At 40.5% G+C, this 14,179-nt stretch overlaps 1 protein-coding gene across 1 annotated transcript; it reads right to left on the minus strand.

The window, feature by feature from the left end:
- Positions 1 to 751: 751 nt before the first annotated feature.
- LOC103208574 (immunity-related GTPase family M protein 1-like) lies at positions 752 to 11,973 on the minus strand. Its single transcript, XM_007954271.1, has 3 exons — positions 11,919 to 11,973; positions 9,887 to 9,918; positions 752 to 1,984 (listed from the first exon to the last, which is right to left on the minus strand). Exons 1-3 carry the CDS (start codon positions 11,971 to 11,973, stop codon positions 752 to 754), a joined length of 1,320 nt encoding a protein of 439 aa, XP_007952462.1.
- Between the last annotated feature and the right edge of the window lie 2,206 nt (positions 11,974 to 14,179).

A 14,179-nucleotide genomic window follows, 5' to 3' on the forward strand; every position in this document is an offset into this window, starting at 1 on the left:
TGTTCAGGAAATGTAGGGCCCCGCTCCTCCTAGGATTGCATGGGGTGTGGAGGAGAAAGCACTAGATCAGAGGTTCTGATAACTTTGTCTTCTGCTTTGTCTTATTTTATCATACCTCCTCTTTGTATCTTAAGCTTTTCATAGTTTGGCTTTCTGTGTGGGGAATCAATGTATAACAGAATCCCAGTAGATTTACACGAGGCTGAGGCTCCAGATGTTCAGTTCAACCTACTTTCCTACTTGGATGGTTTGTGAGAGGTTCCAGTGGATGTGGGATATTCTCCACTCTCTTTCACCACGAGTATCCAGGAGAGGCAAGATAAGATTGGGACCTACACCTAGGACCTCCAAAATCTTTTGACTATAGTCTTTACTCCTTCCCTCCACCCTCATTTTCTGGGAATCTCCAGTAGCTGTTCTCATGATCACTCTATCTGGGACTCACTTCTCTGGCCATTGCAGTGAATTCTTGAACCTAGCAGAGAAGTAGAGAATGTCATGGAAAGGACTGTTGGTGTCAGAACTGGTAAAGTGTTTGGAGAGTGGAGGCATGTCTGACCTCCTCATAAGAACCATCTTTGGGCTGTTGATCTTGATCCTCCTTCTCCTTTGTGAAGTTATAGGAGGTCAGATGCCTCCACCATGCCTTTTTCACACCATGGAAAAGGAAGGGTGAATTCTCTATTTGAGAGTGCAGAAAGGGTACAAGGCTGAGAAGATCCAGATGTCCTGACTCCACCCAAAAAGATGCCTATGAAAGTTGAGCTCTTGAGATGATGGAGTCGCTCAGGACTTTCCTCAGGATGTTCTTGGTGTCCTCAGCAACTACCTCCAGGAAACGTCTGTGTTTTACCCATCTGAGGTGGCAGTTAATAGAGCCACCAATGAATGGTATGTAGCTAGAAACACTTTGTAAGTAATAAGCTGTATTACAATCTGTCCAAGAAATCACCTGGTCCCAATTGCTGAGACTCTGTAAGTCCTTGGATTTCATGATGTTCTTGTATTCAGTGGCTGTTGTCCCCATACTCTGTGCCACCTGCTGGAGGGAGTCATCATCCACACCAAAGAATAATTTGCAGACTTTCAGACACTCCTCTGAATCATCTGGATCCTGGATGTGAAAAATGTCCTGGAAAGACTGTGTGTCTATTCTCTCCAGCAGGGAGGACACTTTTTTATTAATGATCTCCTCACAGATTTGGAACAGCTTTTGAAGGGGACCCTGTTGCCTGATAAGGATGAGGTCCATTTGCAATGTTTGCTTGAGCTTTGGGAAGTCATACAATAATGGGTCAAGGCTAGAGACCAGGAATATGGGGGGCTCGTGGATCTGTTCATTCTGGAGATTTTTGAGGATGTTATCTCGGATGGTCTTCAAAAGCTGTTCCTCCACGAGCACACTTGTACTCAGGTCCCTATCCAGCTTGGTCCAGACAATGTAGAACTTCTTGCCCATGCTCTCAATGGCTTTGGCAAGCATCACATGATTCATGCTGAGGTGTTCAGACACAATGATGATGATGAGGTCATACTGGTTGAACTTCATTTCCCTCACATAGTTCTCCAGGCTCTGGGGAACAGCACCCATGCCAGGCAGGTCCCAAAGCATCACATTTGGAAAGCAGGAGCAAGAGTAAGGGACACGTATTTGGGTGGTTCTCACCACACCAATGGGAGCCGAAGCCTCCTCGTCATGCTTGGTATCTCGCAGCCCATTGATAAAGGTAGACATGCCATTACCAGAGGCCCCCGTCACAGCAATGTTCAGTGAGGAACTGGGTACTGTCTTAAAAGTCTCCCTGGCTGCAGAGATCACCTTCAGGATGTTACCCTCCATCAAACCCTTCTCAAAGTTCATGGCCCCTGCCTCAGGTGAAATGCTTGAACCCGTGTGGCAAGACAAAACAGTATGGAAGGATGCAGAATGTGAGGAATGAGGGGGCACTGGGGACTCCATTATGTTGGTGATCAGTGGAATAACCTGCACATGGAAGAAGAACAGGAATATTAGCTTGGTGCACAATGTACAACAAGACTGGTGCTTTGAAATGCCCTGCAGGGCTGGGATAGGGAGTAGCTCGTGTAATATTTCTATACCCAATGGTTTGTTTCTGAGAACCTAAATGCTCTAGTGAGTTTGGTTTTCTGAGTCAAGAGTAATTTCATGGACAGGAAACAAGATGGCAGTGCAAGCAGCTGCATGCTCGAGTCTCCCTACAATGAGCATAAAAAACAGCAAACAGAAGAGTTGAATTTGCCCTGTACAAACTGAAACCAATGAAAGAATTACTGCATCTAAGTGAACAAAAATTAAGAAAAAGTCTAACCTCAAATGATACACATTTTCTCTTTTTTTTCTTCTTCTTTTTTCTTCCTCCATGGACACTCTCATCTCCTCCCCACATCTGCACTGGCACTGATTTATGGTAGGGGTTGCAGTTGTGGAGAGTGGCAAGCTGCGGGTTGCACTCCCAGGCAGGGGAGCCTGCTGTGGCTGGGGAGTGTGTGAAACAGACCTTATTTTTTTCCAGTTGACTGCTGTGTATGTCTGTTCATATCTGTCAGGGGACAGCCTGAAAGATATAGGAGACGATCTCCTCCAATTAGACAGCACATGCACTCCCATGGGGCTGGAGGAGGGGGAAAGTTCCAAATAAAACCAGCAGGAAGTGCCTTCATTTAACCAGATGGAAGTAGTTAATGTGAATGAAACATGCAAAAGCATGGACTCCACTTTTAAAGTCTGAAGGAGAGGGGCTGGTGTGAGGGTGCCCTGTTGTTGTTGTTGTTGTTGTTATGTGCCGTCGAGTCGGCCCCGACTCATAGCGACCCCTCCTTGGGTTTCCGAGGCAGTATCACTACGGAAGTAGGATTGCCCAACCTTCCTTCCGAGGAGTGGCTGGTGGGTTTGAACCGCCAGCCGTCTGGTTAGCAGGCAAGTGTCTTAGCCACTATGCTACAAAACTCAAAACTTTCAATAGCAATATGAAATTATGCAGAATGGAGGAATATGGAATTCTAAAAGATCTGTCCTTCCAATTAATTAATAATAAAACTGAGAAGAGAAAGTAGAGTCACTTCTTTTGGAACTCTAGGATAGGATTGATCACTTAATTCAATGAGAGGAACACTTGATGAAGGGATAAGCTGCTAAACTCTCCAAGGTGAACCATGTGCACCAATCAGCTACCATTCCCCAGTCCTCAGCCCCTCTGTAGCAGTGGAGTCAGCTGCTCATGCTCTTAGAGTGGCTGGCTGGTGCTAGGTCAAGGAGTGGAAACCATGTCCTCCAAAGATTTAGGGTTGCATGGTTCCACAGGTGTGGTGGTCTGGCAGACCACAGCAACCACAACGGCCTTCTCCCAGCAATGGCTGTACCCTAGTGGCACATTTAAAGGGTTAGAGTATCCTTATTTATCGAGCCACTTTCTAACTGCAGACAGAGAACTGAATCACACACTTTTAAAAAGTTAGCTTGTAAAAGTCCTTAAACAAACAATTCACTGCAAATTTTGATAAGTGGTAACAAAAGTCCTTGAGGAATGTGACAACAAGATATTTTCTATTTTTGTTCCTTGTTCCTTTCTTGGAGTACAGGAATACACCCTTGAATCACTAGTTAGGCATGGGTTCCAGAAAAGTTGCCCTCAGTATCCACACATGTTTTGGAGGCATTCTTTACAAAAGCAGTCAGTTCACAGTAGCATCTGTGAACAGATGGATAATTGCATTTTTCAAAGATTAAAAATAAATTAATTACATTAAGATGTCAATTCTTGGCAAAGAAAAGAATTTGATTTCCAAAGTTACATTGTTGTTGTTACATGCCGTCGAGTCAGACCCAACTCATAGCGACCCCACCTTGGGTTTCCGAGGCAGTATTACTATGGAAGTAGATTGTCCCATCTTCCTTCTGAGGAGTGGCTGGTGGGTTTGAACCGCCAGCCTTCTGGTTAGCAGTCAGGTGCCTTAGGCACTATGCTACCAAAGCTCCTAAAGTTACATTAACATTATAATATTCAAATGTCCCAATTGTTGGGGAAAAAGAAAAAAGGCATACAAAGAAAGAGACAAGGTTAGCCCAATGGGAAATATAACATGAAGAGAAGAAATCAAATCTGTGAAAGCCCAGATAATGAACATATTATACTATAAAACAAAAAGGTTACATATATGCAAAGAACTAAGGGAAAATATGGACAATTACCTAAAGGAAATCAAGAAAACAACTGAAGAACAAACTCAGAATTTCAATAAAGAGACAGAAACAGTAAAAATAAATAAATAAATGAGTCAAACAGAAATATTAAAGATGCAAAACACAATAAGTGAAATAAAAAAAAAATTCACAGGAAAGCCTTAATAATAGATTGGTGCTAGCAAAAAAATTCAGTCAACTAGACAAATATTAACATAAGCAATTGAAATTATTGAAACTGAAGAGAAACATGAGAAAAAGTTAAAGTAAATAGAGAAAATCTAATGAGATTGTGGAAGAATAACAAGTGATCTAACACATGCAACTTGGAAATTCCAGAAGGAAGTGAGAGAGAGAGAGAAAAGATCAGGAAGATTATATTGTTGTTAGGTGCCATTTCTGACTCACCTACGTACAATAGAATGAAACACTGAAACACTGAGATAGATTGATTGTGTCAATTCATCTCACTGAGGGTCTTCCTCTTTTTCCTTGACCCTCTGGTACCTCCTGATAATCTGTCCAAAGTAAATGAGATTAAGTCTCCCCATCATCCCTTGTAAGGAGCATGTGGCTGTACTTTTTCCAAGCAGATTTCTTCATACTTCTGGCAATCCATGATATATTTAATATTCTTCTCAAGCACCATACTTCAAAGTCATCAACTCTTCTTCAGTCTTCCTTTGGCATTCTCCCGCTTTCATAAACATATGAGGCAGTAGAAAATCCTATGGCTTGAGTCAGTTGCATTTTAGTCCTCAAAGTAACTTCTTGTTTTTACCACTTTAAAGAGGTCTTTTGCAGCAGGTTTGCCCAAAGCAATATTTCATTTGAGTCATTGACTGCTGCTTCCTTGGGCATTGGATTATGCATCCAAGTAAAATGAAATCCTTGACAACTTCAATCTTTTCTCTATTTATCATGATGTTGCTTATTGGTCTAGTTATGAGGATTTTTTGTTTTCTTTATGCTGAGATGGAATTCATAGCTGAAGTCTAGTCTTTAATCTTCATCAGTAAGTGTGTTGAGTCGTCTTCACTTTCAGCAAGTAAGGTTGTGTCTTTTGAATATTGCAGGTGAAATATTCCTCTAATTCTGATGCTGTATTCTTTTTATAGTCCATCTACTTGGATTATTTGCTTAGCATACATATTGAATAAATACAGTGAAATACAGATTGAGTACCCAAAACCAAACTCACTGCTATCAAATGGATTTGACTCGTAGCAACCCCTCCTTGGGTTTCCGAGGTGGTATCTCTGTAGAAGTAGATTTCCCAGTCTTCCTTCTGAGGAGTGACTGGTGGGTTTGAACTGCCAGCCTTCTGGTCAGGAGTCAAATTCCTTAGGTACTACACCACCAGGGCTCCCACAGATTAAGTATAGTGAAATCATAGAACCCTGACACACACCTTTCTTTATTTTAAACCACACAGTATCCCCATCGTCTGTTCAAACAACTATCTCTGGGTGTATGTACAGTTTCCATACGAGCACAATTAAGTGTTCTGGCATTCCCATTCTTTTCAATGTTATCTATAATTTATTATCCACACAGTTGAAAGCCTTTGCATAGCCAATAAAATAAAGGAAAATGTCTTTCTGATATGCTCTGCCTTCAGCCAAGACCCATCTGACATCAGCAATGATACCTCTTGTTTCACATCCTCTTCTGAATCCAGTTTGAATTTTTTGGCAGTTCCATGTCAATGTACTGCTCAACTGTTTTTGAATTATCTTCAGATATTGTTCAATAATTTCTACATTCTGTCAGATCACCTTTCTTTGGAATGGGCACAAAAGTGGATCTCTTGCAGTGAGTTGGCCAGGTAGGTATCTTCCAAATTTCTTGGCATAAACAAATGAGCACCTCCAGCACCGCATCCAGTTGTTGAAACATCTCAGTGTCTATTCTTCAATTCCTAGAGCCTTGTTGTTCACCAATAGCTTCAGTGCACGTTGGACTTCTTTTAATATCATCCATTCTTGATCACTTGCTTCTTCCTGAAATGGCTGAACATTGGCCAATGCTTTTTGTTACAGTGACTTTGTATATTCTTTCCATCATCTTTTGATGTTTCCTGTATCATCAATATTTTGCCCATTGAAACTTTGAATATTGAAACTCGAGCCTTGAACTTTTTCTTCAGTTCTTTCAGCTTGAGAAAGAACAAGTGTGTTCTTCCCTTTTGGTTTTCTAATTCCATGTTTTACATATTTTATTATACTTTATCTTCTCAAGCCACTCTTTGAAATCTTGTGTTCAGCTCTTTTACTTCATCATTTCTTCCATTTGCTACAGCTAGAGATAATCGACACAACCAGAAGATGACTGATTGAAAATATCAGTAAAATTGACCAGCCTCCAGTTGGACTAAGGAAGAAAAAAAAAAAAAAAAAAACCTAAAATTTCAAATCAGAAATGAAATTAAGGACATTAAAACTAACCCTATACCTATTTAGTATTCAATAAATAAAAAGGATCAGAAGAGAATACTATGAACAACAATTTAGATCACCTAGATGAAATGGACAGATACTAGAAACATAGGAACTTCCTACACTGACTTAAAAAGAAACAGATTTCAACAAACTCATAACAAGTGAAGAAATTAAATGAGTAATCAAAAACTTCCCCCAAAAGAAAAGCCCTGTATCAAATGGCTTCACTAGGGTAATGAAGGAAACATTTATAGAGGAAGTGACCAGAATTCTTTGACTTTTCCAAAAAATAGAAGAGAACTCAGTCAGTGATGCTCCTCTTGCTTTGATACCAAAGTCAGACAGACACTGCAAGAAAAAAATCTACAGACAAATATCCTGTATGTGTAAAAAAACAAACTAACTGCCATTGAGTCAAATTCGACTCATAGTGACCCCTCCTTGGGTTTCCAAAACAATATCTTGATGGAAGTTGATTGCCCAATCTTCCTTCCAAGGAGCAGCTGGTGATTTGAACTGCCAGCCTTCTGGTTAGCAGTCAAATGCCTTAGGCACTATGCCACCAGAGCAATCCTCAACAAAATACTAGCAAACTAAGTCCAAAAGTGGTGTGTAATGCTTAAATGATAGTTCATGCATATCTCATTTTATTGTCCTTCATTTTATTGTTCATTACAAATATTTTGTTTGCTAACATGTTGAAGGTATGTGGCAAGCCTGCATCAAAGAAATCTATCAGTGCCATTTTTCCAAATGCATGTGTTCCCTTGGTATCTCTTTGGCACAGTTTGGTCATTATCACAATATTTCAAACTTTTTCATAATGCTTGTTGTTGTTGTTGTTATGTGCCATCGAGTCGGCAAGTGTCTTAGCCACTATGCTACCAGAGCTCCTTTTCATAATGCTACTGCACCCATAATAGACTACAGTATAGTGTAGCCATAACTTTTACATGCACTGGGAAACTAAAAATTTGTGTGACTCACTTATTTGTGATATTCACTTTATTGCAGTAGTCTGGAGTTCAACTTGCAATATCTCTGAAGTATGTCTATACACCATGATCAAGGTGGATTTATTCCAAGAGTGCAAAGGTGGTTTGATATTAGAAAATCAATCAATGTGGTACACCAATTTAATAGGAGAAAGAAAAAGAACCACATGATCATCTCAATCAACACAGAGAAGGTATCTGATAAAAATCCTTTCATGATTTAAAAAAAAAAAAAAAAAAGTGCTCAACAAGCTAGGAATAGAAGGTAAATTCCTCAATCTGATAAAGAACATTTACGAGAAACCCACAGCTAATGAATAGAATGAAAGTTCAACTATGACCCTCACCCTGGTTAAGACAAATAGGCGGACATGACACCTCATGAATCAAAGCTCAATCCGCATCCTGTTACCTCGGTTGGAGGCAGATAAATAAACGTGATAACTCAGTTTCTTAAGAACTGAATGGAAAGAAGTGTCAATTCACACATCCTTTCTGTGTTATCCTCCTAGAAACAGGTGGTAAGTATGTTAATATGTTTCAGGAGACAACTAGAAAGTTAACTTTGGCCTGTGAACATGCACAATGAGACAAATGGGAACAAAGTTGCTGGGAACTGACATTCTCCCCTCTGCCCAAGCCCCAATCAACTGATGACAGGAAGCTGATGTGACTGATCTCGTGCACAAGCGCAGTACATTAAAAATCGACTGTCCCTTTAAACTGAGGTGAAGTAAGTTTCAGCCAGTCCTCAGTTAATTCACACCCAAATTCCTGAAGTTTTTTTTATGAATATGTATGTGGTATTTCAGTTTGTGTGTCAACTTGGCTGGGCCTGGTTGAGTGGCTGGGCAGCTGGTGGTAGTTATTCCCCATGATGAGACTGGCAATCAACTCCATGGTGGGATCTGCCACAAGCAGCTGAGTAACTGCCTTTGGAATGTGGTCTGCTTTCAGTATATAAGGAGAAGCCTTGGGGATAGTAGCTAGCTTATGGCACATTGGACCCTGCATGTAGTGGTGTCATTGTTCAGCAGCCTGCCATGGGACCTTCGTACTTACAATGGACTTGGATTAGTGGCCTGCCATGTGTTTTGGTAACATTGAGACTGTTCCATTTTATTTGTCAACCTTGGGCTTTTTAGCCTCAGCAGCCAGTGAAGAGATGCCTGTAGCTTCAGTGGGCTGGGAGCAAGAGGCAGAGCTGAAGCCCAAGGTCAAAGGGATTTCACACAGCCCCTAGAGCCTGGCACTTCAAACTTGGACTTAAAGCCTCCAAATTGTGAGAGAATAAATTCCTGTTTGTCAAGACCATCCCATTTGTGGTATATTCTTGTTAGAGCAGCACCAGGTAACCGGAACAATGTATAACGCCCCTCTCCTGAAGCTTACAAAACTGTATCCCGACCTCCATTCAGAGAATCAGATTTGGGTTCTGGCCCTTGTCTCCTTGCATTGCCACTTTGCAATAAATAATTTTCTCCCCTCTTAATCACTCAGTGTGTAAACTGTTTTGGCCTGATTGTGCACCAGGCAGGGACCCACATTTGGTCCAACTTCACTAACATTATGCTTAATGGAGAAAGACTGGAAGGTTTCCTCTTAAGATAAGGAACAAGAAAGGATATCTACCAATGTTATTCAATGTTGTGCTACAAGTCATAGTTGCAGCAAGAAAAATAAATAAAAGATATCCAACTCAGGAAACTAGAGGTAAAGATTTCCCTTTTCAGAGATTACATGATTCTTTGGACAGAAAATCCCAAAGAATCCAGAAGAAAGCTACTAGAACTAATAAATTCGGCACAGTACAGGGTCAACACATAAAAACCAGTCAGATTTCTATACACCAGCGATGAGCTCTCTCAGAGGAATAGTGTGGAAACAATTCAATTTACAATACCATCAAAAAGAATAAAACAGCTTAGACCAAATTTAACCAGTCCAGTGAAAGACTTGTGTACTGAAAACTATAGATCATTTATGGAAAGAAGTTAAAGAAGACCTAAATAAATGGAAGGACATCCATGTTCACGGACTAGGAAACTAAATATTATTAAGATATCAATATTACCCAAAACAGTTGATAAATTCAATATAATCTCAACCAAAATCCTAATATCTTTCTTTGCAGAAATGGAAAAGCCAATTCTCAAATCTATACAAAACTTCAAGTAGCTCCAAGTAGCTAAAGGAATCTGTGAAAAGAATATAGTAGGAAATTCACACTTCCTAATCTCAGAACATACCGTAATGCTACGGTAATCAAAACAGTCTGGTACTAGCAAAATGACAGGAATATTGACCAGTGAAATAGAATTGAGAGTCTAGAGGTAAACATGGACATCTATGGTCAACTAGTTTTCAATAATGATGACAAATTCATTCAATGGAGAAAGAACACTCTCCTTAATAAAAGTGCTGGTATTCCTGAATTTCCACATGCAGAAAACTAAAGCTGAACTCATACATCATATTACATACAAAAGCCAACTTAAAATGGATTAAGGACTTAGCACCTTAAAACTCTTAGAAGAAAACATTGGGGTAATGCTTCAGGACTGAGCATTTAACAATGAATTCTTAGATATGACACCAAAAGCATGGACAACAAAAGACAAGGTAAAATTAGTAACTTTTGATCATAAAGGACTTTATCAACAAAGTTGAGAGACAACTATTAGATTAGGAAAAAATATTTGGAGCCATATATAACTCATAAAATATCCAAACTATACACAACTTAATAACAAAAAGACAAACCCAATTTTAAAAAATGAGCAAAGGAGCTAAAAAGACATTTTACCAAATAAGAAATACAAATGGTCAACAAGCACATTAAAAGATGCTCAGCCACTAGTCATTAGGTTGACGCAAATCAAAACCACAAGATATCACATTACTCCCATTAACATGGCTATGAGAAAACATACACACACACACTGAAAATAATATGTGTTGAAGAGCATGTGGAGAAATTGAACTCTCATCCATTGTTAATGGAGCTGTAAAATGGTACAGCTGTGGAAAAACATTTGGAGAGTCCTCTGAAACTGAAGTCCCTGAAAGTTAAGCATTGAATTATACAATTCATCAATTCCATTCCTAGCTATACGCCCAAAAGAACTGAAAATAGGAAGATAAGCAGATACATGCACAACAATGTACATGTTCATTGCAGCACTATTCACAATAGTCAAAAGACAGAAACAATCTAAATGTTCATCAAAAGATGAGTGGATAAATAAAATGGGGTGCTTACATACAATGGAATATTACTCTACCACAAAAAGAAAATAAGTTCTAATACATGCTACAACATGGATGAACCTTGAAAATATGCTGAGTGGAATAAGTCTGACACAAAAGATCAAATATTGTATAATCTCACTCATAGGAAATATACAGAACATAAAAATGTACAGAGACTAAATATTAGTTGTCATACAGATGTGGGGGAAGAGGGAGTCATTCGCAGGACTCTCAGCTTCTGTTAAGGGTGATGGAAAATTTTGGAAACTAATAATGATAATGGCTGCACAGTATGATGAGTATAATTATTGTCACTAAATCATAAATGTGAAAAATGTTGCAATGGCCAATGTTTATATATATATATATATATATATATATATTTACCACAACAAAAAAAAAGAATAATTTCATCTAGTAACACTGTGAAAATGGCTTTTACTTTCCTTTCAATGCATTTTTTCTGAAAATTTTCTGTAACTTCTGCTAGTGACTACGGCTCCTGAATAATGCCATCCCTCATGTCCTTCAACATTTTGGTCACACAAACCAAAATAATATCTTCTATCAATTGTTAAGTCAGGATTTATATTTGTACATTATTGCTTACCATGATTATAATGAATGATGATATTAATATTGATACAATCATTAAAAAACTTTTGTAAATATAAGTTACCTTTGTTGGTTGAATTCCTGAAATTAGATTTGAAGCATTTTGTAGGGCAGGATTGGGAAGAATTCCTGGGACCACCAAGTGGTTTCTGCTCTGGGGTGCGTGCACACAAAGTGGCTCTCACAGTCCTACAAGCTAGAAATGATTTACTGTGGTATTTTCTCTTTAACATCACCTACATTATTCTATGTCCATGAACGCAATTTTTTAAAATAATTAAAATTCAGGAGCTCCTCTCTAGCTGAGGAGTTTCCCCAGGAGCCCTCACATAGCCCTTTCTGTTCTGTGATGGGCACCTATCAGACCCACGGTAATATCCTAGAAGGTTCTGGAGACACTGCCCTCACACTTACCTGCCAGAGTTCTGACCTTGAAGACCTGATGTTTCATCTGTGGGACTATCTCCATGGCCACTTGTAGGTTCCATGGTACAGCTTCCTGCCCTCTACATTCTCCTCTGGGACACATCCCCTCTCATGTTTTTTCCCCCTGGAGGTCCAGACAGCCCTGTCACTACACCCAGATCCCACAGGCTGCCCCTTCTCCAGGCACAGGCCTGGACTTAACTTCACCATGGAAGGAATAGGCCTGAGAGCCTGCCTGGCTTTGAGGTCCAACTCAGGTCCATGGAATGACAAGAAGTTCCTGAAGCCCCAGGTTTCAGCCCTGCTTGGAGGAGAGAGTAATGCTTCTCCCTGCCAGGACTTTCATGAGGATTTCATGGTATGAATCATGTGAAATTCTCTGCAAGGCATAAGGCAATTCCTCCATGAATGCTCTTTGGTGTTAGTAGGATCTCCGAGGAAGAATCTCCTCTTGTCCTTCTCTGCCCTGTTATCCCAGTGTATTAAGATGGTGTGTCTATGAGTCTGTGCTGGGTTCTTTACATGGATTATCTCTTAATCCTTCCCAAACCCTGTTAGATAAGTGATACTGATTAATGATGAAGAAATAGATAAGTAACAAGCCCCAAATTATACAGTTAATGAGAGAGAGAGAGAGATCTAAGATTTGAACCCAGGAGTGTGATTCTGTTTCTTTCCATGCAGAATCTCCAGTTCTGTAGGATGACTCTTGCTGAATGCTGAGGTTCTTTCCTTAGGAACATCTTCATCTAACTGTTGTCATCACTTGCTGTTTCTCCACCTTGGATGTCCCTTCCCTAATCTGGGAGAGCATGGAAACCACGATCTTCTGTTACTTCCCACTCCAACCCCACATTAAGAAAACTCATTGATTTGCGATCGTGAGAGACATTACCACAGTGTCCCCATTTCTCAGAATCTGTTGTAAGGAATTTGCATTCATTAGTGCCTAAAGCATTTGACTGCTAACCAGAAGGCTGACAGTTCAAACCCACCAACCACTCCTTGGAAGGAAAGTTGGGCAATCTACTTCCATAGTGATACCACCTCGGAAACCCAAAGGAGAGTGGCTATAAGTCGGATCCAACTCCTTGGCAGTGCATTTGGTTTGGTTTTTAATAGTGTGTGAGGCACAACCTTTAAAAACCAAACCAAACTCACTGCTGACGAGTTGGATCCAACTCATAGCAACCCCTCCTTGGGTTTCCCAGGCAGTATCACTATGGGAGTAGATTGCTAGATCCTTCTGAGGAACAGCTGGTGGCTTTGAGCTGCCAGCCTTCTTTTTAGCAGTAAAATGCTTTAGGCCAAAAAACCAAACCAAACTCACTGCTGTGGAGCTGGACCCAACTCATAGGACCCCTCCTTTGGTTTCCAAGGTGATATCACTACAGAAGTAGATTGCCCAACCTTCCCTCCTAGGAGTGGCTGGTGGGTTTGAAATGCCAGCCTTCTGGTTAGCAGTCAAATGCCTTAAGCATTACCCCCAAAATGGTCCCTGGACCTCATTTTATTTGGTCAAGAGAGATATTTGCTAATTCTTATCACCCCTTCTCCTCCTGAAGACCAGTGGAGCCCTTCTGTAGAGTAGCTACAATTCAGTAAGGTACTGATGGCAGCGTCTTATCAAAGTAAAGCACAGGTAGTGGTCACAAGGCACTGCTCAAAGCCTTTTCAGCCTGGACACAGCACCATCTTTTCTGGGAACAAACTTGCGGCCAGCATCCTGAGCACCTCAAAACCAGACATAAATATCCCTGGAAAGAGGGAGGGGGTCAGTGGTTACTTGACTTGGCCTGGCCTGCCACCACTGGACCACTCTCCGTCTGCAGACATTTGTAAGCCTCCCTCCCTGCTCATATCTTGTAAACTCTTTGCTCCAACTTCAGTATTGCCTTCTCTATAATAAAATTCTTATGTCTCTGAGCATGCATCTGAGTGAGTTTTTCAGTTTCTGCACACCTACTCAAGATGGAGTCTCAGCTTTCCTTGGTAATTCCCTGAACAAACAGATAGATATCTCTAATGAGTTGGTCACAGAGCTGCCTAGAGTTCAGAGTGAGAGAAGAGACTGAGATATGCCAGGATCATGGAGGTGATGTGCCTGTGCCTACAATAAGTCTTCAAAGTCTTTCCCGTGTGGTCCCCTGGGAAAGACTCCTGGATCCAGGGGACAGCTGAGATGAAGCCACTCACCTGAAGAAAGTGGGAGCTGTACTCAGCTGGGTGAAGGACAATGAACAGTGGTG

Source organism: Orycteropus afer, unplaced genomic scaffold, assembly GCF_000298275.1.
Source record: "Orycteropus afer afer isolate SDZICR_OR568_19922 unplaced genomic scaffold, OryAfe1.0 scaffold00455, whole genome shotgun sequence".
Lineage (NCBI taxonomy): Eukaryota > Metazoa > Chordata > Mammalia > Tubulidentata > Orycteropodidae > Orycteropus > Orycteropus afer.